This window comes from Patagioenas fasciata, chromosome 6 (genome assembly GCF_037038585.1).
Source record: "Patagioenas fasciata isolate bPatFas1 chromosome 6, bPatFas1.hap1, whole genome shotgun sequence".
In the NCBI taxonomy this organism is placed as follows: Eukaryota; Metazoa; Chordata; class Aves; order Columbiformes; family Columbidae; genus Patagioenas; species Patagioenas fasciata.
Window position 1 is genome coordinate 10,553,915 of NC_092525.1, and position 27,744 is coordinate 10,581,658.

Consider the following 27,744-nt stretch of genomic DNA (forward strand, 5'->3'; position numbering starts at 1 on the left):
AGTGTGCAACTCAGCGTCATACATTACAAGCTAAGCAAAGGTAAAGATTCTGCCCTCAAATTTAGAATAATCCAAATTTGACTGCAAAGGTCTTGCACGTCAGGTGAGTCCTCCAAAAGAAATATCACCCATTTCTATATATTTAGAGTGAAATGTCCAATTTTTTCCCTCTAGAATGCAGTCTGAAGGGCAAAGCACTGACTGGCAAGCAGGGGAAAACAAGTAGCTTTGAAATATTAAAATATAAAAGAAAAGTCAGGCTCTGCAGGAGACCTGAAGAGGTCACAGCAAGCCCTGAATGCCAGCTCCTGAGCAAGCCCAGGGATGACCATGCTATCTTCTCTAACAACAGCTCAATGTCACCTTCCCACGTGCTCAGGAGCAGCGGTTTAATGCCTGTGGGGTCAAGGGGAAAAGGCCATTTCAGAAGTGTGCTTTGAGGGCCTGTTCTGAGGGAGGGGAGAGGAAAGGAAAAAGCAGGTTCATTGACCCACACCTTCTCTGAGATCCGGATGAACCCCTTCAGGGCACAAGACAGGCCAGAAAGTGCAGGCTCCAAATGGCCAGACCCAATTGACTGCTCTATGGCGTGAGACATCGTGTTCTACACACAGAGGACAAAACATCTGGGAGTCCAAGAATTTCAAGCATCTGCTACCAGAAGCAGCAAACACCCCGCAGTCCCCTCGCGCCCCTGTTTGCTATTTTGCCAAGCACACACACCCACTTTCAGTGAAACCTTTTCGACTCCCAAACCATCAGCTAAAGATGCCTGACCTCTTATTTCACAGTTGATGTGCAAACAGACCCATAGAACATTTTCCTCTCCTTTAAAGATCACTAATACCGATCAATTTCTTTGACCAGATGCAGTTTCTCCAGCTCTGTATGGTGGAATCAATCATGAAACTCTTGTGCTGCAACCAAAACCCACCAATTCTACCAGGAAACGCATTTCATATGCATCCAGAGTGGTAAACTGCTATCCCACAGGTAGACAATCATACAGACCCTGGAAAGACATTCCTGGTCCTTCCTGATCTGTCCAAATTGTATTTCCCAGCCAGGCAGAACACCACAAAACCAAACACAAGTCATTTTTAACCCACGCATAACAAATAGCAAGGAAATTACAGCCACACTCATATAAATGGGGTAGCCAAAGATTTTAACTGACATAAGGGAAGATTCTGCAGTTCTCATAAAGCTTTATAATAAATAATTGTGGGTTAATATAGTATTTTCTAATGTCTGGCAAGAGTGGGAGAGGTGCACAAACCAGTGCAATCCATGCCCGTGCGTTGGCAAACTGATCAATGACACATCAACTTCACTAAAGAGATTAAAAATCATCACGGAAAATAAATTAATTCGGGTGCTCTGTTTCCAGGTGTCCCAGTGGCACTTGTTACCTGATACCGTGATCTTAATAAACCCAGTCTTTTCAGCTTGCTATCTCCTTAAATCGAAGGATTAGGAAGGCATTCCCAATCAGAAGTCTGGACACAGCAACTGGTAACAGCACTGACTCTTCACAACAGCTAGCGTATAAATTCTAAAGTATTTTTTGACATTTAATATTATTTTAAGTCTAAAGGAAAAGAGCAGCTTTTAATGAGTAGCTGAAGCACACTGAGCACGCATTAAAATTGTGCCCCCTTGTGTACTTTCATGTGCTTTGAACACCACAAAACACAGCGAAGCACTGAAGAACCCACAACCGGATTACGCTCAGCTCAAGAATATCTTGTATGAAAAATTTATAGCAACACTACAAGCTACGGTGTTTTCCCTCCTTGAAGGTACTATTGTAATTAATAAGTCATTTGGAGTTTTGAAGTACATGAAAGAAGAGTTCAGTGATTCCCTTCATCTGGATGAACCCCATTTTCATAAATGGTGAAGACTGCTCTGACTTATACGAATATTTAACTTCTCTACAAACCAAGTGCACAGGTGAAGCGATTTGCTCAAATCGTGGTGGATCAATAGCAGATTGGAACAACCCAGATCTTCTGACACCCCCACCCGCTGCCCTTCCCCCGGAGGCCACGTTGTCTCTCCTAAAATCAAAGCTCTGCCTTATTGTTTCAAGTTTCAATCAAAAGAATATATTCTATACATTCTACTTCCCAGAGAGCACTTACGTCCTGGAGAAGTTTCTCCAAGTTTTCCTGCAGCTCGTAAAAGTAGCGAGAAGTAATAAGACCTTCACGTGATTTATCCAGGCAATCTCTGGCCAGTTCAATAACTTGGTGATGAATGAAACTCAGGACCCCATCTGCTAATTGCAGCACGTTCTCTGGAGCGTTAGAGGTAATGAACTCAGCCAGCCGTTCTTCCATCTGCGCCGTGGCCTAAGAGTACAGAATAAGGAGAAATTACTCTTACATTTTATTACCCCAGAACTTAAACTTGAACAGGTAGGGTGGTAAGTAACACATTCTTAATTCAAAAACGCACTAGGCTTTAAAAATATTCCTCAATACAATAGCATTTTGCTGAGAATACAAATAGCATACCATAGGCAAAAGTTATGTTCACATGAGCAAACGACAAAAATTAATCAGAGCACACTCATTGAAAATGCAAACGAAATGAAATGAAGCTATCCCAGGCCTGTATTCCTCCCTGGGTCTCCAGGGTGAGGACACGGGATATGAGGCAGTTTTCAGACCTTTTAGGAACCTGCAAATCATTGCCCTGAGCAACAGACACGCAGCATTTCTATCGCTATAAGCACTGATACCCTGTGTCCAGAGAAACACCGCATTTGCAACTCGCAGAACAGGAAGGAATGGCCATATTGACAGCTCGGGGATACACGATCTTCTACACTGATTTCAATAAGATGTTAACTTTCAAAGCTTGATTCTACAGGTTTCAGTATTCAGCTTTTTAAAAACCAAACACACTTCTTTTCGCTCATCACTCCAGCACGTTTCAGTGCGACTGAATTCAGGTTGACTTTTCTAAAGATCCACATTTGCCCCAGTGGCAAACTTGTGCTTTCCCAAAACCTCCGGTAGAATTTGGAATGACTTTAAAAGAAAACTTTGCATTTCCAAAATGTAAATGGAAAGCTTATCAAGAGCAAAGCTCCTTGGATCAGTATAAAGCCAATTTAATGCAGAGTTATGAGAGAAAGTTATTAGATTTATTTTGAAATTACTCTAAAATGGCTTTCTTAAGGAACTAAGCAAAACATCCCTCTTCCAGCCTTTATCTGATTTGGAATTTAAAGAAAAAGACAAGGATTAGTTAAAAATACATGGAGACACTGGCCTCATAAACAACATAAATGGACTGGGCAGCCGGAGCACGGCCCTTCTCATTCCTGCCAGCATTTGTCACGCCAATAAAAGACATGGGAAATTCAATAAATATGATCCACATAGACAAACACACACAGCTTTTCTCTTTCTTCTTCTGTAGAATTAACATGTGAAGCAGAGAAGGCAGCTTCAAACTCCACAAACTGCACTACTTGGAAATCGGAGGGAAGAGGCTCCTTCTCCAATGAGCACAACAAATTAACTCTGAGCTTGGTCACAAGTTCATTGAACGCATTATTCAAAAAGTGATTTCTTACCTTGGGAAACCTTTCCTTGTACACATGGTTCATCATTATTATTTCACTGTCAAAGGAAATCGGGGAGCGACCCGGGCTAGAGGAGAAAAGAAAGTACGTTATCATTTACAGGTATCACACCAAAAGCTCCAGAATGCAGTGCTGGTTGTAAAGCACAACGCTGACCGTGGCCCTTCCAAAGCTTTGACTTCACGTCAGCAATGGGTTTCACTTCAGAGAAAACCCCAGCAAGCAATGGCAACCTACAGCCCTCGTGGTTAACTCATCTGGAAACGGCTCATGCTGCTGTCTTTGCGTGAACTCAGGCACAAACCCACCTCTTTTCAGTGAATGCAAGTCCTAATATACAAGCATGGAAAAGATCAGTGCGTTTGTTGCAGGTATATCTGTTATTTCCCTTGTTCTTACTGCTCTGCATGGAAGTGTTAGCAGCCCTGCCCAGGAAGAAATCACGGTTATCTCTGGAGTGCTGGACACGAGCAGAGTAAAATGAGCCAAGGAACTCGAGGTGACTTGCTTTCCTTTCTCTGAAGAATAGCACACTACAGGAGGGATGCTGAGCAGTGTTTTTCAGCTAAAGCCTACATATAAATACCACAAGCAATAGGAATAGAACACGTCCATGAAAACTGCACTCCCTTGAGGCACGTTACATCATGGATGCATATGCATGTATGCATAGGTTAGCGAGCAACTCCAAGGCACACGAAAAACCAGGACGCTAAATCTCTACAAACTGCATTTCTATGACTGTTTGGGTTGCATCTCATTTCATCACATCTGCCGGTACGCGATGCTGTGACTCACTCTGCGCCGAGGACGGCGGAGTGAGGTAATGCACATCATCCCCGCTCCAGCACCGCCTGCAGCGCCTCGTGCCTCCGGTTACCCTCCTTTCGCATTCAAGACAAGCGAGGCCTTCAATTATTTGGCATGTTACATGATCATTGTCTTTATGATTTTAAGAGTACTGCATATTGCTGAAAATGCTTTCTCCATGTCAAAAATCATAATTTTATCTCGGGTGAGTTCAAACGTTTGAAACTTTCTTATGAAGGGTGAAATGAATCTATCTAAACGGAATAAATGCATTTTAAACTTGGAATGCATTACCGTTACCACCTTGCTGCTAACCTACTTAAGGGAAAAAACATTCTTTTGGGAACATATATTTACAATTCAAAGAAAATGTAAGTCCCTGGCTCCCAGAATACAGCGATACCAATCTCTTGTCATGTCTGGAATCCCATGAATTACATTGTGTCTTGTTTTTATTAAGGTTTATCCCTCAGCTTGGGAAAATGCACTTCAGATTAAATCTCTCACTGAATCCTTATGTTAAAGGAGAAAAACTGATTTGGATGTTTTGGATACCAAGGGAAAACACATTTTCACCAATTATTTTTTGAAGGAAATATATCCCTTAGCTTAGTAGATCGCTATTTTTAATCAAGGAAAATGTTCTTAAAAAATAAACTTACATTTATATTCATATGTAATATAGGACACAATGAAAAGAAGGGTAAGGACATCTGAATTGCAGACTTAGAAGCAAATTCCCCCCCATCTAGGCTGCTATCTTCATCCTCTTTTCTCTACGAGCAAACAGTTTGCCACAAACACACGACACTTGTTCAGGGGCAGTCGATATGCAGCCAAAGAACTCAGTGAGCATAGTTATTGAAGCATTTATTTTTCTACAATGTGTTATTTCTCTGTGTGATTTAAGTGAGGTGTAAATTACAAGGATATATAAGCCCTTTGATACTAACTACAGAAGTATGGAGGCGCACATATATTTGAACACTAAAGCAGTCCTACTAAAATTTGTGCGTGCTTCGGTATTTGCTGTCTTTGGGCTACAATGAACCATGAGGGGTTCTGCCTTCTGCTTTCAAGGTGCTTTATTCATATGGATGCAGGAAATGAAGAGCTGTGCAGAGATTGCGCTCCTTGAGCTGTGCGGCCAGCAGAGGCAGCGAGTCCTTAAGGAGAACCACTATGATATGTGGGTTTATTGGGTTTGCTTGTGTGTTTTATGATTCTGAAACAAAGTAATCTCTTTGCACAAGAGTCTATTGATTGGCCAGAAAGTAAACACCGATCATCTCTTCGCTTCCTTCTTCGGGAGCTGATTAGTGCCACTTTTTACCACTGAAAATGACAGAGCATCCAAACGACTCCAGGTAAAACCTGCGTTCAAGGTTCAAATTGTCATTCTAAATAAAATCTGCCCAATGTCAAATCTGCCCAATGTCAAATCTGCCCAATGTCAAATCTGCCCAGGTCAAAATAAACGTCCAGTTGACTACAGCAAGACTGCAACATGATATGCTGCACCGGATTTTTTTACGTTGAGAAACTACAGAAATAATGAGAGGGGTAAGTGCCTAATGAACCGAAGGCCACTGCTGGGTGTCTCCAGCACCTTTGAGACACGGCCAGGTGAGGAAGACACCAGAGCCAGACAGCGCGATGCCATCGGCGAGAATGAATGGAAATACAGGAAAAAAAGAAAGAAAAAAGGAGTTTAAGACGTTATTTTTGGCATGGCAGTTTTTCAAATGCGAAAGCTCCACACGTCTATTACAGCACCAAAAATCTCATGTACCAGAACTAAACCAGTCTAATGTTTCAAGCCTCACAAAGGAGCAGATGATCTTCTGTAAGACAGAGGACACACGCTGTGCCCGTGCATACCATTCTAAGACAAAAAGCAGGCTGCTTCTCCTCTCTCGGTGTAGATAGGTAGGTCAAAAAAACGATTATTGTCAGGGAGCTTTTCATTTCAGCAGAGCAGACATTAGAAGAATAACATCTGTGCCCTTAAGCTCAGCAGCAGAATGAAAACTCCTCTCTCTTTTCCCCTTCTTCACCCCCGTGTGGTGGATGCTCGGCGACATCCATCTCCCGCAAAGGTTTCCAGCCTTCAACCTGTCAAAACTTGTGTTTTTATCGGATGCTAGACACTGAAAAGCTTACAGACAGCTATCTCAGCGAATAGCATCTATAGTAATAACTTAAATCGTACAAAATGGAGTTTAACTGTAAGTAAATAAAACAGAGATGTTTATGAATGCCTATTTTTTCCTTTGCGGTGACAGCTGGATTTCTTAGGGAAATGTGGAGGAGCTCAAAGCTCCTCTCTGCTTGACCCCACACATGCAGGTGCAACCAGGGTCCTTCTTCCCACATAATCGTAACCAACCAGCAAGTGGTGAAACAGAACCATAAAGAGTTTTTTGCGCTGAGTGCTTTGAAAATAATTTCTGAGTTTGTGTACACACTTCGTTATTGTTTTAATTCACTATTACAAACCACTGAGATTCAGCTACGTTTAGTTTGTGGATAAATACTATTTGTGATTGGGTTTGTATTGGTGAACTGTTTTCCGGTTCAGCCCTGTTTTATACGAGAAGTGACATTCTTACAAATGTAAGGGGTTTAAATTTATATATTTATAAATATAAATCATAATTCATGAATAATAATATGTGTAGATATATGAGAGAACATTAAGGGAATACATTTCAGTCATAATCTCTTTGAAAGTAAGGACTAGTGAGTTCTTTCTACAGACTTATACAGGGGCTAAAACCATCTCTTCCCAATACTCCACTTGTTTAATGCGTGGAAACTGAGACTGCTTTAGAAAACGCTGCAGTAATGAGCAGTACAGAGGGCAAATAAGAACATCCAATTCTCCTCATAATAGAAAACAATAAGGAAGGTGAGTGAAGCTAAAAGTTAACAAACTTAAAACCAATCACTTTGAATGGCTTTTTTAAACCAAGTCCACAGAACCCACTGTCTTGAGAGAGAAAACAAAGAGACAAACATCATCTGTAATGCAGTTAGAATGTATTTTTATAAGAAATAGATGCCTTATGCTTCAGAATCACCAAGTGTTCTCCTTCCCGGGCAGGGAGCGCTGCCTGCTCCTCCGGAACGAGTGATGAAACCACCCAGATCACTGGGGTGGGTAAAGCTGAGCTTCAGTGCAGCGAGACGAGAGAGCTCTGCAAGCTGCAGGATCAGTTTGTAAGATAAAAACGGACTATGGGGGCTGCTGGTGTGGTTTCACAGCACCTAGTCCTTCTTCCCATTGTCAGAAGCCTTTTTTGGCAACTGGTATTTTCTAGGAGTTCACAGAATCATGGAATCCCAGAATGTCAGGGGTTGGAAGGGACCTGGAAAGCTCATTGAGTGCAATCCCCCCATGGAGCAGGAACACCCAGCTGAGGTTCCACAGGAAGGTGTCCAGGCGGGTTTGAATGTCTGCAGAGAAGGAGACTCCACAACCTCCCTGGGCAGCCTGGGCCAGGCTCTGACACCCTCACCAGGAAGAAGTTTCTTCTCAAATTTAAGTGGAACCTCTTGTGTCCCAGTTTGCACCCATTACCCCTTGTCCTACCATTGGTTGTCACCGAGAAGAGCCTGGCTCCATCCTCCTGACACTCACCCTTTCCATATTGATCCCCATGAATGAGTCCCCCCTCAGTCTCCTCTTCTCCAGTTCCAGAGCCCCAGCTCCCTCAGCCTTTCCTCACACGGGAGATGCTCCACTCCCTTCAGCATCTTGGTGGCTGCGCTGGACTCTCTGCAGCAGTTCCCTGTCCTTCTGGAACTGAGGGGCCACAACTGGACACAATATTCCAGGTGTGGTCTCCCCAGGGCAGAGCAGAGGGGCAGGAGAACCTCTCTGACCTACTGACCACCCCCTTCTAACCCACCCCAGGTACCATTGGCCTTCCTGGCCACAAAGGCCCAGTGCTCTGTTGTCTCTGTATATTCTTAACGGCAGGATCTAGCCGTCAAAACTCAGGTTGGAGGACTGCATTCAAAAAGCACTACGCAGCAAAGAGATGAAGGAGCATATTTGATTAAGGATGATCTCACCGACTTCAACTACACACACACAAAAAATCACTGCTACAGTCTTCAACCCTTTTTCCCTAGACAGTATTATACCAGAATACGAAAGGAGATCAAGAAAAATGGGCAGATTGGTGGGCTGGGTGACCGCACAAAGGCAGCTCCTGAAGAAGTCGCTCTTAGTTAACTCTACTTTTATCTCCTTCTCCACACATTCCCACGTTAGCAACCGCTGAAGGATGACAAGCAAAGAGAGCTGGGAAGAGATGGAGGGCAGCACCTCTCTAACTTAAAAAGAGCAATGATGCCAAGTTTAGTGCAAGAATTCACACTCTCCACGCATTTTACTCCTGGGAGGAAAAATGTTCAGGTAAAGAGCAGGACTGTTCTAAACAAAGTGAACGTAGCCTGAGCACCTCTCTGTTGGTCAATAACTTGAAGGATTTGAAGGTTGTATTTAAAAAATAAAGAAAGAAAGAGAACAGCTGAGAGATTATATTAAGAACTACTTCTGCAGGTAATAAAGACGCATTCTCTTCAACCACAGACATATTAGAAGCACCCAACCAGATAGGTCACATGAAAATACGTTATTTCATTTAGCGTGTGAGAACTGGATCTATTGGAGATGGATGAGAGAACATTAGCAATCAGCTTTAAAAGCACATCACGGTTTTGGATTCCAGCACCGGTCTCAGGTTACCACCTTCCTGCACAGGACAGCAGCTGCAAAGAACCGGTGCCATTATTGTCCAGTTGTGGCCCCTCAGTTCCAGAAGGACAGGGAACTGCTGGAGAGAGTCCAGCGCAGCCACCAAGATGCTGAAGGGAGTGGAGCATCTCCCGTGTGAGGAAAGGCTGAGGGAGCTGGGGCTCTGGAGCTGGAGAAGAGGAGACTGAGGGGGGACTCATTCATGGGGATCAATATGGAAAGGGGGAGTGTCAGGACGATGGAGCCAGGCTCTTCTCGGTGACAACCAGTGATAGGACAAGGGGCAATGGGTTCAAACTGGAACACTGGAGGTTCCACTTAAATTTGAGAAGAAACTTCTTCCTGGTGAGGGTGCCAGAGCCTGGCCCAGGCTGCCCAGGGAGGTTGTGGAGTCTCCTTCTGTGCAGACATTCAAACCCGCCTGGACACCTTCCTGTGGAACCTCAGCTGGGTGTTCCTGCTCCATGGGGGGATTGCACTGGATGAGCTTTCCAGGGCCCTTCAACCCCTGACATTCTGGGATTCTGTGATTCTTTGGTGTAGAAATTCAGGGGATTTCAACTGGGACGTGATTAGTTAAGTGATGAATATCTTAAGCCACAGTGGCAGAGCAACTCAAGCAATGGAGGTGCTATCAACTCGTCAGTGCTCATCAGCCAGCGCTACCCTCCATCAACAGACGCTTTGCTACTTTCTTCATTCGGTTTGATCATTAAGACTGCTCTGTATGAACAGAACATTTGCAGCTATATACAAGAAAGTGGTACATTTCTACTTAAAGAAGCAAATTTTTCCAAGAGATATATCTAAGCAGTACTTTATATAGGAGCATAAAAGGATCATCTGATACTTCAAAAAAATCTGGGGTTACAGAGAACCCCAGTATTTGACAGTGACATCTCAAAATACCAGCTCCTCTCTCATGAGAAGACGTGTATACTCTATCATATGGGCAAACAAATAAGCAAGCTGTGCAGTGAATATGGTCCGGTCTTCACATATGTGTGTACTTGTTTCCAAGGGCACACAACCCTCTGTCCAGGAGGGTATTTACCCCTGCAAACACTGCTCCAGTTGGTTGGATTGACATATGAATATTGCCTTGGAGGTGCCAGGGCCAGCATGAATGTTTGGTAGTGGCAAAGGTGCTTTAGGGTCACACAGCGCCAGCAATAAGCAAAATGAAAACAAATCAGGCACAGTAAGTTTGAAAAATCAAACTACTTCATTCTAAGCTTTGCAATACCCATAAGGCACCATTAGCGCACTGAAAACCAGAGGGAGCTAGAGAAAGCTTCCAAGAAAGGAAGAAGATGAACCACATAGTCATAGATACACTGAATTAATCTAGGCTCATCACAAATTATAAACCTACTATATGATAACCCTGGTTTTAAATTGGCTCACAGAGGTAAAATTCTCAGCAACCTGACAATCCATATTAGCAAGGAAAAAAATGAAATTGGGCTCTTCATTTTACTGTTCATATAATTCTTGCATTAGCAAGAGTGTCTTATACTTTGTTATGCCAACAGGAATATGTCTGTGTTAGAAAGGACAGTGATTACTTTAGTGACCTGTTGTCTACCTACAGTAGTTGTCTCATCTATAATAATTAGTATTGCTATGGTTATACTACTCAGTGATAGCGTTAAGAGCGACAGCAAGAGGACTCAAGTAGGCCTATTGATCCAAGAGACTTAGTACAAATCACGTATCTAGTCTTTTACTACATGGCAATTTGCGGAGATCACAGGCTAAATGTGCTACTACCTATAGTACATACCTGCTCCTGTAGATTACTGTGTAACTACACTTAGTAGATCCACACGCAATTGCCATGCAGCCTGCACTGAAGTTTAGAACACACAAATAATTATAAATAATCATGAAAGACCAGCTCTACCATGACACAATATTCAAAACAGGTTTCTTTAAATTATCCTGGCCTGTTTCACTTCCTTCTGTTACAAACCCTGGCCTCGGTCCCAAGTTGGGCACACGGATTCAGTATTTCCAGGGGGCAGAGTTCCTGAATCTTGTCCATTAATTTGAAGGAGATATCCATCTCTAACACCTTCAGATGAGAAGCAGAAGGGAGACGCCACCTTTTTGTCCCCTGCTTGCATAACTCATTTTTCTTCCACAAGACGCTGGGTCCAGAGGCACGCATCTCTAGCCTTGCATTCACTTGGTCTAGCACTAAATGCATAGAAACCTTAAGGCTTTTGCCACGATACAAACCATTTTATGTATTCCATATAATTGTTAGACACTTGTAATAAAGATTGCCCAGAGAGTTTGTGGATTCTGTGTCCCTGGAGATATTAAAAAGCCATCTGGACATGGTCCTGGGCAACCTGCTCCAGCTGGGGTTCGGACAAGACGGCCTCCAGGTCCTTCCCAACCTCAGCCATTCTGTAATTCTGTGACACATGAACTTCAAGCTGCTTCTGGTTTTAAGTGTGGAAAAATCAGCTGCACAAGGAAATAAGCCCTGGATACCCATCTTCGAACAGCTCATTTTCTGATGCAACAGGAAAAATGATTCAACTGCTAATGCAGAAAAAAATGTTTTCAGCACTATTACAAAACTGCTCTTCGGTGCAAATCCATTTGAGGTTTTGACTTCACCTGCTCTGGTTTTCACAGCCCTTCAGAAGCACTGCTGGAAAAGTTATTCACAGTGATTGTAACCACTCCCTTACAGTAATGAAGCAAAATTCTGAGAAGAAACTTACTTAAAGGAAATCTGCTTCCTATAGATTATGTCTGAAATGCTTGTGGATCATGTTTTCATAGAGTTATTGTGAAGATACAGACTATGCTAAAACCATTTTGCAACCCAAAATGTCAGCATCAAATGCAAAACCAAAACATCCTTTCTTATTAGGTGAGGTGGGTCTAATGTTGATTATAATGATTTCAAAAACATGTAACAAAACAGTTACAAATTACTATTCTTAGATCTGAAGGCACATATAGAAACGCAGTACATGTGTCCAACATGCTATAAATTCAACAAACAAGCTGAAGCTCACCTGAGACTGCGCGATCGAGGCCTCAAGGCTGGCGAATGGCGCCCTTCCTCATCAGTGATGCTCTCGGTACTGAAATGCTTTGTCAGGAAATGAAGTTCATCTGCCGTGGGCTGAAAGGGCAGCTGGTGCAGCTTCTCCTGAGATGAGCATGATGACTGAGTACAGAAAAAAATACAGAAAAGAAATGCACTAAACGCATGCATAGGGGTCAGCTAATGAATGGAAGAGGAACGGATTCTGCCAAACACTGCACACTCCAGCGGAAAAGAAAGCTACTTATCAGACCAGGCGCCTCGTTATATTGTTCTCGTTAGGCTAAGCCAACCCTTGTGTGTAACGACAGAGCTGGTGAGATCAGGAGAACTTTGGGAGAAGCCTAGGGAATCACTGCATCCCATTCTGGGACCGTCACGTCTGATCGTGCAGGTAGTTTACTATCAGGAGGCAGAACGGAAGGTAAGTGAGCAGCAGCGCTACTCTGGAAAGAACAAGGAGGTTCCTGGAGTGGTGAGCAACTTTCTTTCCTTTTCCCTCATGCTCCCTTAGCTCAGGAGTCCCACTGGCATGCAGAATGCTATGGAGCTGTGTAGACATGTGAGTTTTGCTGGTAATTGGCTCTCATTGGAAATTCCTACAGTAAATGGTCAGGATGTTGTTCCTCCCTTCCTTTACCCATCAGGCTTCTTCTCTAACCAAGCAGGCAACAACAAAATGAAAGTAGTTGACTTTACGGAGTTGTAAGATTAATAGAGTTTCTTGTTATAAACAGTTTATTCATCTTTAAATAAGTTGATGCATTTATATCGCGTGTCCTATGATAGTGACAGACATCTAACTGTTTTAACTCTTGAACCTCAAGAAATCTTAGATTAAAACCAATACTTGTGGGAAGTGTTAATAACGTCAGATGTTGGATGTTCCATGGGAAAAAAGCTGTAAGGGAACTAATGAATGCATTTTTTTCTTGTGTGACTTTTCTGTGCCCTTTCCCTTTTACAAAAGTAAGAAAATATATTACATAAGGACAAATTAAACATCCCCTTTGAAAACAATGGGTGAAAAAATTGAAGTGTTGAACAACCAGAGTAGCACTGAATAACACCAGTGGGCCTTGTCAAAAACATCATCCTAATCTAAATTCCAAGGCTCCTTATTGATCTGATTAAATTAATTATGTACACTGTTCCAGCAGAAGAACTTTCCCTCTGATGACCCTCACTCGAACTGGGCAGCACTGCACCCCAGTACCAGAAGCATTGGTAGGAGGAAATTATACGTGGTATAATTTGTATGACCAAAGCTTTAACTCACCTACCATGCTCTTCTAGACTTGCTGATGGTTTTTGCTAAAGATGGCTAAGAATTATTGGCCAAGCAATGAAAGCCAAATGCTGACAAGGCTTTTCACTCAGTCCTGCATGTTTGGATGGTTGATAGGAAAGAGAAAATACTCTTAAACCACCTAAAACGGGTACATCCAAATTTGTCAAGAAGGTAACAGCTACACTTGGACTGATTTAAAACTAAGCAGATTGTTGCAGATCCTAGCAGTCTTACGTATAGAATCCCAGCCAAGACTGAGACGGAGATCTGAATGCGGGAACTTATAAACCTAGAGATCATATTCTTTAATAAAAACATCATTTGCTCCAGACCGCAGATCCACTCCCTCTGCACTGCACAGAGCTATTTACAGAAATGAACCCCCTGAAAGCCTTGAGACACACATGAACCCCCAGGCCACGGCTGGAACTGGAAGCCACCACATCCAGTGTTTTCCTTTGGGCAGGTCTAGGTGCAGGGACCACGCTGGGAAGTCACCTCCAGCACAGTGTCCACACAGCGATGATCATCCAGACAATGGATCAGCTTACACCGATCTAGTCCACACTGAAGCCAAGACAGAAAGTCTGGGTGTTCCCCTCTGCTCTGCCCTGGGGAGACCACACCTGGAATATTGTGTCCAGTTGTGGCCCCTCAGTTCCAGAAGGACAGGGAACTGCTGCAGAGAGTCCAGCGCAGCCACCAAGATGCTGAAGGGAGTGGAGCATCTCCCGTGTGAGGAAAGGCTGAGGGAGCTGGGGCTCTGGAGCTGGACAAGAGGAGACTGAGGGGGGACTCATTCATGGGGATCAATATGGAAAGGGGGAGTATCAGGAGGATGGAGCCAGGCTCTTCTCGGTGACAACCAATGGTAAGACAAGGGGTAAAGGGTGCAAACTGGAACACAAGAGGTTCCATTGAAATTTGAGAAGAAAATACTTCATGGCGAGGGTGGCAGAGCCTGGCCCAGGCTGCCCAGGGAGGTTGTGGAGTCTCCTTCTCTGCAGACATTCAAACCCGCCTGGACACCTTCCTGTGGAACCTCAGCTGGGTGTTCCTGCTCCATGGGGGGATTGCACTGGATGAGCTTTCGAGGCCCCTTCCAACCCCTCACATTCTGGGATTCTGTGATTCTGTATTTAATACAGCCCCTTTGCCCACAGCTATCCTGCGGTACACACTGCTTATACATACACAAAAGATCTTCTCTCTGTAGTACAGAATTACGCAAGCCCTGTTTGACTTTCAGAGGTTTCTTTTATGTCTTTGTGTCTTACACAATACAAAGAGCTGGAAGAAGTACCTAAGAAAAGGTTTGTGTCAGTTGCCATCCCGTTCCTGATGAATAATAGAGCAGGAAGTACCACAGACTGTCTTACAAACCCGCAGTAGCAGCTACTCAAGTCTCGGCATCGCAAATACATGTCTTATTCAAAACAAAATTAAACTACAACTACCACGTTAAGGAAGGTTAGTGCATAGTTACTAGTTACTAGAATTAGGGGAAAATAAAACTGATAGCATAGAAAAAGTATTATAAACTTTGTCTCCCAAAATCATTAGGGAAGCAGTGCTGGTCAACTCAGGGATGACCCAACAAAATCCTCCCTCCACCTTCTCTCCTTAAAAGCATTTGGATCACAAAGTTTGTCATTCCAGAGAATAATTAAGAAAGCCCTGATGATAAAGACCACGATGAGAAATGGGCTTTCCTTTGCCAAATGCTTCTCCAGCAGTCTCAAGGCGCACAACCGTTCAATGAAATAGTGTGAAAGCAAAGTGAAACGCTTCTCAAGTATTGATTTTTACGTAATCATATCACCGTATTCAATATTTGCAGCAGACTAATAAAACAATCCCCCTGGTGTCTTAATTAGAGAAGCAGCATTAGCCAGCTCTTCTCCAGTAAAAAAAATCAAGCTAATACTATAGTAGCTTATATATTAACTCCACATTTAGAAAATGAATAGCAGATTAGATGTTTAAAAAATATCGTATATTGGCCCATTCAACTGATTCTTTTATATTCATTTAACTTTAAAGAAGGTCTTCTCCAGCCTTTGCAGTGTTGGTCTGATGATATATATATATATACATCAGGTCTTCACAATTTGTATGAAAAGGGTAAACGTGTATTTTTTAAAGTGTCATTCCTCATTTGAAAGTAAAAAGTAAAGCAGAATCTATAGGTTTCCAGTGACCTCAGACTAGGTAAGTGTCTTGATTTGTTCGGCTGACTGGTGGCGGAGGAGCTGATTTACACCGTAGAGAAGGCCTACGGGCTTCCCTCCATCTTGCTTGAAGACGAAATGTCTTGGGGACTGACCACGGAAGCCCGAAATTCCCTTAAACTTGCATCTGTGGCATTAATGGGCCCTGTTGACAAGCCACCTGACTACTTCTTACTTTGGTTTTAAAGTCTGGGCAGTAGCAATACTGCTTATCAACCTCAGAGGTGTTATTCAGATCAAATTCATTCTAATCTATGAAATACTATGATAATAGTATTGTCATAGACAAGTTGTAAGGAGGATTGGCTTAGAAACACTAAGTTTAATAGCTCCAAGAATTGCATCACTACGTACTAAACAACCCATTTCAACGCCTTTCTGAGATTGTAACACTGAACAAGCAAAAGAACAAGAGACGACTCAGCCATTTAGAGAAAAATAGTCTTGGAATTACAGATTTTAATCTATTTTCTGCAGGAAAGTTAATTTAGGTCAACATAGGACTATCACTTCATTGCTCCTCATCATCCCACCCCATTTTCTGTTACTTTCTTACAATACTCACACCATTTGAATTGATGCTTTCTATGTGGCCACACAGTTGAAGACACCATAACACACATTCCAAAGTGTGTTATATCACGTCTATATAGGTAGCCTTAACATTTCTAATTTCCCTATGCCTGGCTTGGAAAGTTTATTATGCAGATAACTACAACATCTAGTTCACATAAACTAAAGAGTAAGATTCATCGCATAAAGTACCTGAGAGTTATAAGAGTTAACAAGGTGCTGCCACCTTACTGGTATTAATGACATTAATTAAGACTTTTGAAAGTGCAGAACTCAAGCAACCCACAGCCAGTCTTTTAATGACATGTGTAAACACTAAAAAGCTTCATTAGGAGGTTCAAATTATTAGAGTTGAGTAACAGACGTGGATTATGAGGTTTTCTTTCAGCTGGCCTGACAGCTGAGGTTTGCATACTAAGAACTTAAAGCAGACAAACAAGAATTTCATCTCCCAGTTATAAAAGAGCTGGGAGCTGGCTATTAATTCTGTGCTGTCTCTTGGAGTCCTGCCCTTGTGGGCCATTGGGCCCCTCAACTCATCAGTCGAGCCAACTGCTGCCCTGGGATTTCACCAATGCTAAAGGCAAAGTGCAAGATGACAGGAGCCGGGAAATGGAGGAAAAAGCAGCAGAACCAATAATTAAAATAATCTTTAAAATAATTAGTATATTAAATAATGTTAGCAAAACAATGAAGAAAGATCAGATATTTTAGTAAAGACTCAGAAGCCGGTTTGTTAGGGTGTATTTGGACAAACTGAATTGCTTGGAAAAGTCTGTGGCACTTACTGAAACTGTGGAACTGGGAGTGTTTGTCCCGTATCCGGATGAAGGAAGGGAGGCCAAGGACCAGCGGCGTCCATCCGTTCTGGGGAAGAGAAGCAAGGGAAATTACTATCAGGGATATATTGTGGCTAATTCCTGGGGGAAATAAGCATTCTCTTCCCCAAAATCTCTTAACCTCACGTTTTTATTAAAATCTCACGGTATTCAGATAAATCAGGTATCCTAGTTACAATGAGCTTTGCAAAAAAGCAGCTAGGATAAGTTTTGAAAGCAAAGTAAGTGACTCTGGAAAAGATAAAGCGAGCGAGCATCAGATTCCTGCACTAAGTAGATGCTTCGTAAATGTTACCATTTGTGCAAAAATTGGAGATTATAAAACAGACAAAGGAAATCAGCTCATTTCAAACTTATATGAAGACAGTCATATCTAGGATAATTAGTCATGCAGTTCCTCGTCTTCCAAATAAGGTTTAAAATTGCTGAAAATAAACATATTAGATTGAGAATCAATTGAAAGAGGAATCGTCTCTTTGCCCAGTTGGAAGGCATTCAGCTTAGCACATCACTCGATACACGTGGTGAATGAATCCCACTACAGATCTGAGGAGAGCCAAGAAGTCCACTCCAAATAGAGGAGACAGAAATCTCATTTAGGGTCTCTTTCTCCTCCAGTCTATAGAATATTCATAGTTATTTCACTATCATAGCCAAGAAAACAGTCAGAACATCCTGGAGATATTGCAGCAAAGGTCTTGTTGCACGATGGGATGGATGTTAAACAAGTCTCTTCCTCCCATCAGCTTCCATCTGCTTGTTTCTTTTATTCCAGCAGATGATCAGCACCAGGTCATCACGGGAAGGTGAATCAGAACAGCTCATTGTTCTAACTTACGCATGGATACAGTACATTTATGCAAGTGCATTAGGAAATAGGATGTTTGGCACAGGTCTGAGAGAGTGCTCAGTGCTTATGAAAATCCCAATTGTTATCATCTTCTCATCCCGCTATCCACACCCATCCTCAGCAGAAAGTTCCGGCACAACCAGAAATAAATGCCTGTTATTATTTTCCAGCTCTAGTTGCTTTTCTTTTCAGGCACTGATACACATGGCTGCTCTTTGCCATCTATCTTAGAACAGAGGGAAATAAACTCGCTGTTGTACACCACTGAAAGGATATCATGTCAAGAGAGTTTTCTAAGAGACTCGTGCTTCATGCATTAAAAACAAACAGAAAAGGCAAGCTGTAATGCAGGTTTCTATTGCATGCCTATGTTATAGCTAAACCCCATTTAGCCACAGGTGATGTTTTCTTTGGCAAAACAATTACATATAAAAGAACAATCTCAAAAAATTCCAAGAGAAATGAAATTCCTTTCGTAACCCTGAAAAACAACAAATATCAGCATTACGAAGTCATTGCATGATGTGGTTGGCGACTGAACACCAAACTTCACATATCTTCATTCGGCTCCTTGGAACATCCGGGACTATTGGGGGAATATTTAGGTCAACGATTCAATCTCAGTTTGGATCCTCAGTCCCCAGGCAACACAACGTGTCCCATCTCCCCCAGCAGTGACAGGAACACACAAGCCACTTGCTTTTTGCAAAGGGAAAGCTTAACCCCTTTTTTTACTGGGTTGCCTAAATTGTGTATTGAAATTACTCTGGAATTTTAATTTTGGCAAAGTTTAAAAAAAAGTATCTTTCTCAATTAGAAAATTACAGGATCCCTCGTAACGCTTGGGCTATTTTGTGCTGATGCAATGTGCTAAGGAGCCGGGACAACAGGCACCAGCTCCAGTACCAGCAAGACACCAGTAGAAACCTTTTGAAGCAAAAGCAATGAGAAAGACTTAAAAACCCCTCCTCTATGTAGGCAAAACATTTCAGAGTTACTTGGTGCCTTTTTAACAAAGGTATTTTTTGAGAGAGACCTCATGCAATGTTGCTTCAGGAAAAGATATTCGGAAAGAAGTTTTTAGGTCTTCTATTACAAGAAGGTGCCAGAAGAACGACGCATCTTCTCCAAAGCGCTACCTGTTTAGTATTTTAAGCCAAAATGTAAAGATTTCCAGTTTGGGTTACCAAAGGATAGAAGGTGGATGCTAAATGGGGTTCAGCCAGCACGGGGGTGTTAGAGCCGCACAGAGCACAGTTCACACGCACTAACAGGACACACGTTACCTGTCTGCTCTGTGGCCGTGGCTGTAGGGAAGGAATGGTACAATGACAGTGAGACAGGTAAAAATGCACATGAGACTCTGAAAAACACCCTCATCTGCTGTTACTGGTATTCCCCATAGATCAGTGCTAGTGAATATGGGCAGAATTCAGCATATTCGCTCCTGAACATGCCCACTTTGTGGCTACGACACAATCGTTGAAAGGGTGTCTAGCAAAGGATTTATGATTAATCATCAGTCAAACTAAGGCCAGTCTTGCAGTGTGTTATAGTGAAATTGGCTTGACAATAAAATGAGTTTTCCAAATGTGTTTCCTACTCCGTCCCAAGAATCAACTCATCACAGGGCTATAATGAAAGAATAGAAATCATAATGTCCAAATGGGATAATAAATGAAGAAATTATATCAAATATAAACACCAGAAAATCAGCAACAAATCGTCGCTGTGATGGCAATGGGAGGAAATCAGGTAAGAAGCATCTCCTAAGATCCAAGCAAAACCAATCAAAGGGGTACGGTGAAATATTCATTTGGCCGGGGCAGCAGAGCATCACACTTCCAATTACTCAATACCATCATACAGAAGATATTCTATGTGATAATGTAATAAATACATATTGGTACTGCTGGCATAGCTATTCGGGGTGTAATGCAAGTATAATAGAAAACAGAAACCATTTTATAAAACAAGCTGTGCATCAATGATAGAAAAAGCACACAAAACAACATGCATACTGTAAAATGAACTACAGTGTTCTATAGGATATACCCAACCTTCATACATCTGTATCTTTAAAAATCAAAACAAAGTGGAGTATTATGAAAGAGCACCCTTCAGAGATTTCTTATTAAAACAAGTATTTGCTGCTTGAAGTTTTCGAAAGCTACGGTACCGAAACGTGAAGCTGAAACATGATGTTGGAAAGTTACGTGAAGTTTTGCCAATGGTTTCAGCTGTTATTTTCCTCTTATGTTCCAGGACTCCAGATACTGTGAAAACCAGTAAAAATCCAGTTGATTTCAACAGAACTTATCGAATATACCCAGAAGAGGCTCAGATAGCTCTTTAAAAATTAAGGTGGATGCTGAGTCCATTTGACTTGTTTGACCAGCAGGTAAAGCACTGTTTGGTCACTCCCATCCAACATGCCATCATATAGCTTTTCTTACACAAGACCTGAAGACCAAAGTCTATTTCAAACAGCACCCAAGGACACCAGGTCTTCCAGCGAATCACCCAATGGAGAAACACTCCTGATTTATCTGCCATCCAGAACCAGGCCGTACTTTATTTCATCAAACCCTAACCCTTTGTTGTTGGAAGTTTTAGGACCTGTCCTTTTCCTAACTAGCCCTCAACTAAACCTGTCGTTCTCAGACAACTTACTTCTTCTTGAGATGATCACGCTTCCCATTCTCAGATCATTTTAACACAGACTGGGGCTTTATTCAGCCAAGGCACAGTTTAGCAAATCCAAAATACCTAATAATCCTGCTACTATGTCCAAACTCCGCTTGGGGTCTCTCTTTTATTCCTGATTTTTTATTTCTCCCCAAAATTTAACTTTCTGTACGATTATCCATTTCTACCTGCCTAGATCCAACATCCAACGCACCATTTGTCTGCTTCGCCCAGCTGCTTTGATTCTTTCTATGCTATTCCTTACACTAAATTCATCACTATAGCATCAGATTTCTTCCCGCCGGTTCCACACACAGCACGGCCAGCATTGGTCTTGCATTCACCTTCAGGTCTCTCAATGCTGCTCTTCTTCTAGAGGTTCCTGTAGACTTGCAATTTCAATTATCAGCTATTTTCCTCATTAGATCAATACTATACTCTTGACACCGATGCCCAAGCCAATAGAGGAAACTGAAGAGCTGCCCACGAATGCACACACGGTGACACACGCCTCATTTTAGGTCGGTTTGCGTCTTTGTGCCAACACAGCAAAGATCGGTGGGTGCGCTTTGAATACACCTCAGTTATACAGTGGAAAACACCTAGGAGTAAATTAATTGTTATATCTCATGCCCTATGTGTCGTCCTTCTAGGAGAACAGTGTCTCCTCCATAGGCAGTATTGACTACTTAATTTACTGGGTCATCTTCAAGGTCTGAGGAGCACCTACTACATTCTGGGTGCTGCCGAGATCTAAAGCAGAAAGAGTAAAACAAAATACAATAAAATTGGAAACATCAGAGAAAGTGAAACACAACAACAAAACCTCCTAACCCACGGGCCATTTTCAAATACAAGTTTCTAGATTATTAGCTTGCCAGTCCAAAGAGAAGAGATCCTGCCTTACCTTCGGGCAGGAACAAAGGAAAAGTGAGCAGGTGCATTGGGAGAGAAGTTCCTGGGGCTGTCCAAGGGGCTGCTGCCTGTTTGAGAAAGGACAAAAACCCACCCCAAAACGTTTCATTGGCATTTGCAACAAACAGAGCAAGTTTTACTTTGAACTGCAAGTTGCAGCCACAAAGAACTGAAAATACAGAGCTTTGAGTCTTTGGTCATTGGTTTGCTAAAGAAATGTTCTGTAGGGATGTATCAGTATTTTCCCTCTTTTTAAAATAATTTAAGGTGTGTGTTCTCTTTCTTATTTTCAGATAAGTAATGTATCACGTATACACAACATAGTCTTAATATTTTGCAATAATGTTACATATAAGCTTTCCCCAACACTTCTCAATGGAAAACCTGAGTTAGAAATGACATTGATGACGGTTTGGGGAATAATAAATAGTAAGAAAATATTTCTTCACAACGCATGTCAAGGCTGAATGCAGAATTTACTGAGGAAAACCAAAGGAACTGCACCTGATAATAAAAGGACTATACACACGTAAGATGATCAGGCTAAAATATATCAGCACTCACCCTAACTACCACTTATCTGAAATAATTCTTCTACCACAAAAATGAAAGTTCCAGCGAATTTACAGAGCTAGGAAAAAACAGCACTTCATTTTCACTTGGCACAATAATGCTTTCTCTGGGCTTTGTCATATGATGTGTTAAGTATATGGTTGGTAAGTGGTATATTGCAACGTATTTTGTCTCAAAGGAAAGAGCAATCATTTCATAGAAAGCCCTTTCGAAAGCCACAAACATTTATGGACCAACTGCAGAAAACTTCGAAAGTTATGGATGAATTAGAAGCTTCGTGTCAGCGAGTGTGCTTCCTATAGGGGAAATTCTTCAGTGCTTTGCTCTTTCAGATCCTTAATAAAAGCATAAAAGAGAATCTATACATAGCCAACCTATGTCAACAGCAATTTCTTTGTGCACAGACAATTAAAATAAGAGCAGGAAAACGAAATACTGGACAAGCAAGGTATATAACTGTGGTCATCAGACATGGTTTCAAATTTAGATCACTTATAAAATAGAATTGTTTTAAAAGTCAAACATCAATGCTGAGTCACCTGCAAAGGATTTGTCTCTGTTTTGGGAGAAGTACGGGGTGTCCAGCTCACCCCCCAAGCCAGCGCTGTTGGTGAGGTTACAGTCCCATCCAGCACTGTACCGAAGCTTAGAATTAAGCTGAATTTCGACCTACGTTATTGGTGCAACCTTAACTGGTGCACAAGCAGAATAGAAGCATCGTGCTCGCTTGATGGCACCGTTCACTCACACCCCAGCTATACAAGCGGTTCATAGAAACCTGCAGCAGCGTCCCTCCACGACCACTGTGAGCGAGGGTGGCCTGAATTTGGGAGAGGGACGAGCAGCCGGTACCGGCTGGGGGTGGGGATGGGCACAGCGCAGCAAACCCATCTGCTCTGCAAGGCTACGAGGGGAAAAACGGCAGCTGGTTGAGATGAAAGCAGCCCCAGGCTGATCCAACATGTGTCAAGGGGTGGTGAGAGAACTGGAGAGGTAAGCGAATTCCAGACCACTCCGCAATCTGCTTCATCAAGAGCAAACTCAATGAAAAACAAAGGGTTTGAGCAACAGGTTTGTTCTCCTTTGGCTTGGTTTTCTTTTGCATTGTTAGTAAAGAACTAACAACGAATTCACAGCGTAATATAACACAATGCAAGTCTGAGTAACATAATCCAAAACTGGATACCATTTAACTCATTCCCAGTGTATCCCAAGTGGGAAGGGGAGAGCGTAATCAGAAATCAATAACTGGAGGATTTTTGGTGCTTCATTTGTTAAGCTTGGTCGTGTTTTAATTCTTATGGTCGCAGTGGAAAAACAGAAACACCGTACTGCTTGTGAATGTAAAGAAGACCAAGTGGTTTGACGGTCCAGATGGCACCGCAGGCGCACGAGAAAGAGGGACGAGGGCTACGATGGCCACAAAGTGAACACCCATGTCCTGGTGGCCGCACATGGCCAGTCAGGGCCAGCATTCACTTGCCAGCACCAAGTCGAAGGAGCATTTTAGATCAGGAGGGAAGGCAGCAGGGATGAGGCCTCTCCATGCTTGTGCAGCTCTTCTACCAAAGCAAGAAAGGCCGTCGGTTGTGGTGGGAACCTTCCCATAGCTCAAGCTTTGCTGTCAATGGACCCCACCGTGTCACGATGATGTTCTTCAACAATAAGCCCGTTGCCCAATGCTGTTGTAAATAAGCAATGAACCGTCTTTGCGGTTTTACATCTTCATCAATCTTCTGCAAACTTTCCAGATTATGATCAAAATAGGATTTCAGAATAACTGAGCAAATTGGGTAATGACAGTTCTTAAATTTTGCAATTAAGTATGTGGGTGTTCAAAGACTTCTGAGCCTGCACAATCCGGTACAGAAACACTACTGATTTTTAACCAGCTACTTGTTCAGATTTGTGTGACACATTTCCTTCCAGACACTGGAATTTTAATTAGATCCCTTGTGAGTTGCTTCTGGTTTTAAAATGAAAAGCAATTAGTTTTTCTACTCAATTCAAGTCTGGGTGAAGCTTTTAAAACAACAACAGGGAAAAGGGGAATTACTGCTTTCCCTAAAATTTCCAAGCGCTGCTGCATCTGCTCTAGTTGAAGGCAATTTAATAAGAGAAGCCTTAGTGCAATGGTCTCATTCACCAAAGCTGATCGAAACCCTATTTATTCTGTTAGAAAAGGTGAATTCCCCTGTTGCTCAAGGGTTAGAGTTGGCTACTACTGAACCTGAAACTACTCAGTCTCAAGGGAGGCTGTTACACAGAATGATTGCCCATTAGGTAAATCAACACAGTTACGTGAACGTTAATAATTCAGGCATGAACCTTTGGATTTTCTGGACACAGGGTGAAGGACGCAGCCAAGGCATCTGTACATCCACTACCCTCAGGTCACAAAACCGGACCTTGTGGGCAATAGATAGATTAAAGTCTCGGTTATCACCTGCAAACGTGACGTTCATCGGATCGGTAATGAGCTCAAAACCTCACACCAGAACCGTCTTGTAAAACCTGCTTCTCAGATTCATTAAAAAAACAAAAAGACAAAGTTGTAGTGGTCTTCTATGCAGGATATACTAACATTATTTGCTGGATATTAACAGAAGCAGCTAAAGACCTTGCATGCTGCAGAATCAGCTGCCTTCCAGCACACACAACATTTGAAATGACCAAAAAAAGCTTCAGCACCCTGCGTACCACTGGTCTCATACGCAGTGAACACCACAGAATCACAGGCACAAAATGCTGATGAATCCACCTGGGGCAGGGTCTCGAGCGGCACGTTACACACTCTGCCCACTCCAAAAATCATAAATCAATACATATCTTAGTAAAAGCCGTTTTTCTGTTAGAAGGTGGAACTGAACTTGCAGTGTAAAAGCAGAATAGCTCCCAACAGCACCCATTGCAGGCGGCAGCAGGACAAAGGTCCCATTGATAACCAGTGTGGAAAGTCAATTCTAAACCAGCCTGAACGTCAGACAGCAGGCAGGTAAGAACCTACCTCTTTCCTGCTGAATTATAAAGATGATGTTCCTTGATGGATTTTAGGCTTTAAATTTTAAAATATCATTTGATGGTAACTTAGTAATCAACTTCAGGATGTGTATGTTCTAACAGGTGTACTGTGCATACCCTCTGTAATTTTCAGATTTAAAAAAATGGATTCAAACAAATAAAAACAAATGTAAGGGATATATGTGTATAGATTTTTTTCCTCTGATTTTGAAAGAAAAAGAATTTGCAATAAAAGGAAAATTCGCAAACCTGTATTTCTAAAATAGGGCACTCAAACCCATGTTCAGGTGACTGAACCAGTGACTTTGTGAGAAAGTTTCTACACCGAGGTCCCAGCTCACTTTGGAAGATGTTATTTCATAGAGTTTGAAAACGGAATGAGCACACGTCACATCCATCGGGCGTTTTGAACCAGAAGCGACTTCATGGCAGAGTTGAAAATGTTTGGATGCTCTTCCATCTCAAATATTGAATTTCTTAATTAATGTTTTTCCTCTGAATTTTCTAGGATAGGAAATGGCCCGGCACCTTATCTGGGTGCTGTTTCAGTAGGTGTATGTGCCTGGATGGGTGTTCATGAAGAGGCAGGTTTGCCTGAGGGACAGTGTGCTACATCACACCCACTGACTTTCACATCACATACAGAAACTCCCGAGGCTCCTGCCCTCCAGAACTTCATTTTAGAGGGGTTTCTGAACAGAAACATTTCAGAAAGCCTCCCTGACTTCTGTGCGTGCTCGCTGTTCCTTGATTCATCAGCCAGGATCAGAACGGGCGTTAAGAAGAGGGCGTTTGAGACAAAAGAGCCGGGGAGCGGCTCCAGCGTTTCTCTGTAACTCATCGGTGGATGTCTGAACAAACACATTGATAGATTCTGTTCAAACACTAAACAAATACCACAGCCTGTTCTCAAATTCACATCTCATATATGATATTTCTTAAGAAAATATTTGTGACTCTACTCTAAATTTCATTTGCTTTTGTCTCTTGAATAAATGATATTCCCAGGGAATACTCCTAAGCATAGTACAGGTAGAGAACCCAAATTGCAAGCCATTTATCTTCCTGTGCTTTCCTAGTTACTCTTGGAGGTCACAAAGGATGTCATTTAAATTAATAGTTTTAAATCCCATATGCAACATCAGAACAAAGAATGGAAATATTAGACAATTAGTGCCAAAGAAAGCTGGCATGGCACTGATGAGTTACTGTAGCTTCTAGAAGACACTCACACACTTCTAATAAAAGATAAGCTTGTAAATCCTCAGACAGCATCAAACCCACTATTTCGTTTTGGATATAGAGGAGAAAAGCAAATCAAAATAAAATAAAATAGAAATGTTTCTGTTGTGAACATTCCTGTAATTGTTCTCCAAGCAATGATCACACCAACGCCTTGTTGGAATCTGCCAAGTCAGGACAGGCCTGCACACCCTAAGGAGCATCTGTGTCATTTCAGCCAAACGCTGGTACAGCCCATTTAGGATTTTGGTAAATCCAACAGAGATATCGACTCTAAGAACAAAGCAAAGACCAGAATGTGCCTAAGGGGAGAAACTCTACCAAGAAAAATGTCTTGTTAAAGCCAAACCAAATTTTACACAGCGAACCCTACCACAATCACACACAACAGAACCAAAGGAGTTAGAAGTGAAGGGGAATTGCCCTGTGCAAATTTTTGCCCTGTATTTTATCTGTGATTTTACAGAATAAAAGAAAATGGATTTTATAGACCACTTGCAAGATTTTGTTAGAATTTTAATTTTAAAATCCTGGGTCGCTTAAAAAACCCAGTGTCACTAAAGTAACTTCCCAGCCTTCCACGCCCGGGCTTTGAGCATCCCAAGCAAATATGACAGATCTTTATGAAAACTTAGAGTGGTTGAGGCTTTCATGGGCGCTCCCGAAAAATAACGCCAGTGGTCTTTTTCCCTTCGACAGGCTGGATGTCTCTCGCGATGCGATGCTCTGCAAACAGAAGCAGATGGCTCCTTCTTGCTGAGCTGCTATCAATTTGCTGTTCTTTCTCAGCATTCCCATAGTTTCAATCTCCAGAAAGTATTTACAGAACACGCTGCCACGTAGGAGGAGGAAAGTCTGATTAGAATGAAAAGAGGAGCTCCTTGTCCTACGTGCAGCAGTGGTGGCTTCCAGACCGGCTCCACCACGGATGACGGGCCATGAATGCTCAGGCTGGTTTGTGCTACTGACAGGTGCCCATCAGGGCCATACCTGGAGCTCAACCATCTTCAGGGCCATACCTGGAGCCCAACCATCTTCAGGGCCATACCTGGAGCTCAACCATCTTCAGGGCCATACCTGGAGCCCAACCATCTTCAGGGCCATACCTGGAGCCCAACCATCTTCAGGGCCATACCTGGAGCTCAACCATCTTCAGGGCCATACCTGGAGCCCAACCATCTTCAGGGCCATACCTGGAGCCCAACCATCTTCAGGGCCATACCTGGAGCTCAACCATCTTCTCTGGCATTTTGAAATATGGAGAACAAT

The 27,744-nt window shown here is 42.4% G+C and overlaps 2 protein-coding genes across 11 annotated transcripts in view; one reads left to right on the forward strand and one right to left on the reverse strand.

The window, feature by feature from the left end:
- PRDX1 (peroxiredoxin 1) overlaps positions 1-27,744 on the forward strand; it is a 341,280-nt gene that overhangs the window by 69,348 nt on the left and 244,188 nt on the right. The window lies entirely within an intron of this gene.
- MAST2 (microtubule associated serine/threonine kinase 2) overlaps positions 1-27,744 on the reverse strand; it is a 183,384-nt gene that overhangs the window by 38,052 nt on the left and 117,588 nt on the right. For 7 of the 10 annotated variants that reach the window (XM_071809899.1, XM_065842493.2, XM_071809904.1 and 4 more), the window contains 6 exons: positions 21,632-21,707; positions 19,323-19,343; positions 17,136-17,214; positions 12,221-12,375; positions 3,593-3,668; positions 2,148-2,357 (listed from right to left, as the gene is read on the reverse strand). In XM_071809899.1, coding sequence (XP_071666000.1) covers positions 2,148-2,357; positions 3,593-3,668; positions 12,221-12,375; positions 17,136-17,214; positions 19,323-19,343; positions 21,632-21,707 — 617 coding nt within the window. The remainder of the gene's footprint in view (positions 1-2,147; positions 2,358-3,592; positions 3,669-12,220; positions 12,376-17,135; positions 17,215-19,322; positions 19,344-21,631; positions 21,708-27,744) is intronic. The other 3 variants (XM_071809901.1, XM_065842495.2, XM_071809900.1) reach the window with 2 other exon arrangements.